Genomic DNA, 6,000 nt, shown 5'->3' on the forward strand with positions numbered 1-6,000 from the left:
GGCATTCAGCACATCTTGCCTGGAGTCTTGAATCCTGGACTCAGTTTCCTCATTTGCCAAGTGGCATAATAACCTCCCACTGGTAGGGCTGTGGTATGGACACACTGGAACACGTGCTGGATAGCCTGACGAGCACTGGTGTCTCTGGGCTGGAAAGGCTGCCCATCCCACCACCACTCTCCTTTAACCAAGCTGGCAAGGTCTTCAAAGCTGGTTCTAGTCCCAGCCCCTCCTAGAGAGGCTGGCCCTCCAGGGTCCCCATCAGAGGTGACCTCGCCCATATGGAGCTCCTACAGGGCTGGATTCTATCTGCCTGCCTCCATCTGCAGCTCCTGCCATCCCGTGGGCAATGTATATATAACTGGACTCGTAGAGAAAAAGCTGGCAGGATGCTTGCTGAGGCCATGACTGGGTCTGTGGGCTCCTGCCCACACCCTATCTCTTTCCCCAGGGCTGTGTTTTTGACCCTCAGAGACCTCGTCACTGCCAACTCCAAAAAAGCTCCTCACTGGGCCATAGGGGAGGCTTTCAGATGGAGGTTTAAGACCCTGTCTTGCCCTCTTCTGGTGGCTGACCAAGTGGATTCTCAGAAAACTTCCCAAAGCCCCAGGAAGGAGTAGCTGGCAGCAAATATAAGTTATTAGAAGAGATATCTAAAGGAAAAGAAGCCAGAACCAATATGCTTGGAGACTTCCTATTTTGGGGTCTAAACACTTTCAGCCCCTTGCTAATTGTAGGGCCTTGGGGAGATTACCTAATGTCTCTGAGCCTCAGCTTCCTCATCAGTAAAATGAGGACAATAATACTATCTCATCCCACGACAAAAGAATTAAGCAATGTATACAGAGTGCTTAGCTCATGGCCTGGTACCTCACAAACGCTCAAAAAAATAGTAACTATAATCCTATTGAAGACAGATGGGGAGCACCTGGATGGCTCAGTCGGTTAAGCATCTGTCTTCTGCTCAGGTCATAATCCCAGGGTCCCAAGATCAAGCTCTGAATTGGGCTCCCTGCTCAGCAGGGAATTTATTGCTCTCTCTCCATTTGCTCCTCCCGCCAGCTCAGGCCGTGTTCTCTCTCTCAAAAAAAAAAAAAAAGAGAGAGAGAGAGAGAGAAAGAGATGGACCAAGGTCTCTAGCTGAGGCAGGAAGGGCTGGGAAGCCAGGAGGCACTGAGGCACAGGTTGCTTAGCCAGCGGTAGGCAGGTGGTTAGTAGATAGAATAAAAACACAAAGTCCCAAGCCTCGTGCTAAGCAGTCTACATACATTATTTCAGTTCGTCAAAAGCAGGGGTTCAGGACAGAAGCTCCCTAAGGCCTTGCCAGTTCAGGGAGCACCTGTCTTTGGTTTACAGAGGTTTTCTTTTTTTTTTTTTTTTAATTTTTTTAAAATTTATTTATGATAGTCACACAGAGACAGAGAGAGGCAGAGACACAGGCAGAGGGAGAAGCAGGCTCCATGCACCGGGAGCCCAATGTGGGATTCGATCCCGGGTCTCCAGGATCACGCCCTGGGCCAAAGGCAGGTGCTAAACCGCTGCACCACCCAGGGATCCCTACAGAGGTTTTCAAAGTAACTTTTTACTTTATAAAGCCTACTCTGTGAGTGTTCTGATAGTTGTCACTGGTCACACAACCAGATCTGGGACTCAAACCAGGCACACAGCTTTGAGACCCGAAGCCCCACCAAGGGGCTAGGGGGGAGCATGGCCCTTGAAGGCAGCGACGTCATGGAAGCTTGGCTCTGGCTCCTGCCCAGCGTCCGGTTCTGTCGGGCTGTGCCGGGGCCCAGAGGCCTGGGTCTGGAACTCATCAGCCCCACCTGTCAGCCCTCCCCTGGCCAGCACCCGGGGGCCTTCAGTTATCACTAAGGAGAGTGTGGCCTCCGACCAGGGGTTCTGCATCCCTTCCCTGTTGGGGACCTAGGGCAGGGAGCTGTGCTCCCATCAGCCAAGCACCCCCAGTTTAACGGAGCTCTGTTATATGAACAGGTACCATGAAATATACAGAGACCTCAGTCATTCAATAAATATGTATTGAACACCTATAGTGTGCCTGGTCCTGAGCTGGTTCCAGGGAATCTGACAGAAATTCCTGCCTACATTCTAGTAAAAGAAGTTGTAAAGGAAAGCAGAAGTGTGATGGGAAATAAAAAAAAAGAGAGCAATTCACTTTACACAGAGTAGTCAGAGAAGGCCTCTGAGCTGAGAGAGGGAAGTACAGCTAGAAAGAGCATTCCAGACAGAGGAGAGGGCCTGCACAAAGGCCCTGAGATAGGAAAATCTGGGGTGTCTGGAGAGCCACAGACCACTGCGAGGCGGCCCCAGCAAGCTCTCCCAAGTAAGTGCCCACTGGACAAATGAACAAACCATCACCAGGATCTCTGGGTCCAGCTGAGGTGGGGTAACCAGGACTGGATTTACATCCCCACCTAAGATGATTAAAATACCCAACAAAATATATGAAAGAATGGTTCTCAAGACACTGGATACCAAGACCATGAACCAAAAAGGAATGAGCTGCGGAAAGAGACGACTCTGGAGTTCTGCAAAGGGTAACCTCTTCACTCATTCAGCTTGGTACCTGCATGTGAAAAAACTACTAGAAGCACTGTTAGAATCAACTGATATGATTAGAGTAATCCCTGGAACTCACACATATGGAGTGCTCGCTCCCACAGACCAAACTGGAAACCTCACAATTAGGGGGGTATTGAGTAGAGCACTCACAAGACTTTTTGACTCAGAAGTGGGTGAAAACGGGAACACTCCTCTGGCTCCATCTAACAAAAGCAAGACCTGAAAAAAGACCATACTGTTGTGAAGTGCTTTTGCATCCCCAGAACAAAATTCAAGAATATTGATGAGAATACAAAAAATCGAGCACCCAAGAAAATAAGATTCACCACATCTGGCAACTGATAAAAATTAGCACGTACACAAAGAACCTGGAAAGTATGACCCAGAATGCAAAGAAAAAAAAAAAAACCGATCAATTAAAAAACCCCTATCCAGAAATTACCCAGATGATAGCATTAGGAGACACAGACATTAAAACAGTTATAACTATGTTCCATATGCGTAAGAAGATAAAGCAAAGACTGACCATGTTAAGTAGAGAAATATAACTTTTTAATAGACCCAAATTGAAATTCTAAAAATGTAAACTATAATGTCTGAGATAAAAAATACACTAGATGGATGAATGGAACCTTAGATGTCACAGACTAGTAAACTTGAATACAGAGACAGAAACTATCCCAAATAAAATACACAAAGGAAAAAGATATCAAAATAATAACAATGTGGCCTTGGCAACCTGTGACATGCCTTCCAGTGCCAAGTATATATGTGTAATTAGAGTCTCCCAAAGAGGGAGGAGGATAAGAAAAAAGAAATACTTGAAGGAAAAGAAAAAAAATAACTGAAAAACTTCTAAGTTTGATGAAAACTTTGATGAAGATTTGATAAATCCAGGATGCCTGGGTGGCTCAGTGGTTGAGCGTCTGCCTTTGGCTCAGGGTGTGATCCTGAGGTCCCGCATTGGGCTTCCCGCAGGGAGCCTGCTTCTCCCTCTGCCTGTGTCTCTGCCTCTCTCTGTGTCTCTCATGAATAAATAAAATCTTTTAAAATTTTTTGATAAATCCATAGATCTAAGACACTTAATGAACACCAAGCACAATCCACATAAAGAAACTATACCAGGCTCTCTGCTCCTCCCAACTCAACAGACAGCTACATCTTCTTGTGTAATGCCAGCTGGGTCCCTAAGACACAATGGTAAAAGTTGGAGTAAATGGATTTGGCCATATTGGATATCTGGATCTGGTTACCAGGCCTTTTTTTTTTTTTTTAAGATTTTATTTTTAAGTAATCTCTATACTCACATGGAACTCAAATTTACAACCCCAAGATCAAGAGTTGCATACTGTACCAGCTAAGCCAGCCAGGTGCCCCAAGGGGGATACTGTTGCCATCAATGACACCTTCATTGATCTCAAAACCACATGGTCTACATATTCTAGTAAGAGTCCACATGTGGCAAGTTCAATGGCACGGTCAAGGCTAAGAATGGGCAGCTTGTCAACAATGGAAAGCCCATTTCCATCTTTGAGGGGTAAGACCCCACCAATGTCAAGTGGGGTGATCCTGGTGCTGGATATGTTGTAGAGTCTACTAGTGTCTTTACCTTGGAGAAGGCTAGGGCTCATTTGAAGGTAGAGTCAAAAAGGTCACCACCTGTGCCCCTTCTGTTGATGCCTCCATGTATGTGATGGACATGAACCATAGGAAGTATGACAACTCCCTCAGGACCCTCAAATGCTTCCTGCACCACCAACTGCTTGCCCCCCCTCCCCCCAGCTAATGTCATTCGTGACCACCTTAACATCATGGAGGGACTTATGACCACAGTCCATGCCATCACTGCCACCCAGAAGACTGGATGGCCTCTCTGGTAAGCTGTGGCATGACGGCCATGGGCTGCCCAGAACATCATCCCTGCTTCCAATGGCACTGCCAAGGCTGAGGGCAAAGTAATTTCTGAACTATATGGGAAGCTCACCAACATGGTCTTCCATGTTTCTTCTTCTTTTTTTTTTTTTTAACAACAGATAATCAATTTATTAAAAAGGTTGATTTAAGCCATCTGCAATGGTGACTTCAACCTCAACTCCAGGCTCAATTCTGATGGAGGTAATCTGCTTAACAATCTCGGAAGGATTGTGCAGATCAATGAGTCGCTTGTGGATCCTCATCTGAAAACGATCCCAAGTCTTAGAACCTTCACCACAAGGAGTCTTTTTCATAGTGATTCTCAGAGTCTTGGCAGGCATCCTCACTGGTCCTTTCACTTTGAGATTCTTTTCCTTCGAACCTCTGATCAAGTCAGCACACACCTTTTCCAAAGATTTTACGTTGTGGTTGGTTAGAGTAATTCTAATTCGGTGACTCACTACCTCTGGTTCCACGGGGGTCTTCCCAGTGTCTTTAAGTGCCATGGTTGTGGTGCAGCTTCCTGACCAACTTGTTCCTGGTGAACAGCGGGGAGTCAGGAGCAGGAGCAGGGCGTCCTGGGCTCCCCTCTCGCTGTGACTGTGTCTTCCTCAAAGAGCGGTCTTCCATGTTTCTATTCTCAATGTGTCAGCAGGATCTGACCTGCTGCCTGGAGAAAGCTGTCATATTTGATGATATCAAGAAGGTGGTGAAACAGACACCAGAGGGCCCCCTCAAGGGCATCCAGGGCTGCACTGAGGGCCAGGTTTGTCCTGCATTTTTAATAGGGATATTTGCTCTTCCACCTTTGATGCTGGGGCTTGTGTTGCCCTCAATGACCACTTTGTCAAAGTCACTTCCTAGTATGACAATGAATTTGACTACAGTAATAGGGTGGTAGACCTTATGGTCCACATGGCCTCCAAGAAGTAAGAGTTTCCTAGGCCAACACCCCCAGCAAGAGCACAAGAAGAAGAGAGAGGCCTTTAGCTGCTTGAGAGTGTTTACCCCAACTCAATCTCTCAACATACGCAGACTCTACAGTTTCAATCCCCAAATCCCTAAAGAGTGGGACGGGCTTAGGGAGGCCTCCCTGTGGTGTACCACCAATAAAGGACACTGGACTCAGCTGCTTCTCCTCCAAAAAACCTATACCAAGGTGTATCATAAGTTGTTTTTAAAATGTGATAAAGAGAAATACTTAGGAGGCCAGAGTGGGTCACATGCGTGACTCAGTCAATTAAGCGTCTGACTCTTGATCTCAGCTCAGGTCTCGATCTCAGGGTCCCAAGTTAAAGCCCCCTGTTGGGGATCCCTGGGTGGCGCAGTGGTTTGGTGCCTGCCTTTGGCCCAGGGCGCGATCCTGGAGACCCGGGATCGAATCCCACATCGGGCTCCCGGTGCATGGAGCCTGCTTCTCCCTCTGCCTGTGTCTCTGCCTCTCTCTCTCTCTCTCTCTCTTTCTCTCTCTGTGTGACTGTCATAAAAAAAAAAATTAAATTAAAA

General features: G+C 46.9%; 1 protein-coding gene and 1 pseudogene across 1 annotated transcript; one reads left to right on the forward strand and one right to left on the reverse strand.

The window, feature by feature from the left end:
- The first annotated feature begins 1,707 nt into the window (after nucleotides 1-1,707).
- On the forward strand, nucleotides 1,708-4,580 carry LOC121477255 (annotated as a pseudogene).
- LOC121480836 (40S ribosomal protein S20-like) lies at nucleotides 2,947-5,780 on the reverse strand. Its single transcript, XM_041737756.1, has one exon. The coding sequence runs from the start codon at nucleotides 4,998-5,000 to the stop codon at nucleotides 4,626-4,628; it is 375 nt and encodes a 124-aa protein (XP_041593690.1). The 5' UTR covers nucleotides 5,001-5,780; the 3' UTR covers nucleotides 2,947-4,625.
- Between the last annotated feature and the right edge of the window lie 220 nt (nucleotides 5,781-6,000).

This window comes from Vulpes lagopus, chromosome 2 (assembly GCF_018345385.1).
Source record: "Vulpes lagopus strain Blue_001 chromosome 2, ASM1834538v1, whole genome shotgun sequence".
In the NCBI taxonomy this organism is placed as follows: domain Eukaryota; kingdom Metazoa; phylum Chordata; class Mammalia; order Carnivora; family Canidae; genus Vulpes; species Vulpes lagopus.

Bases quoted from the DNA above. Each gene is read 5' to 3' on its own strand.
- LOC121480836 (XM_041737756.1), bottom strand. From the start codon at position 5,000: ATGGCACTTAAAGACACTGGGAAGACCCCCGTGGAACCAGAGGTAGTG.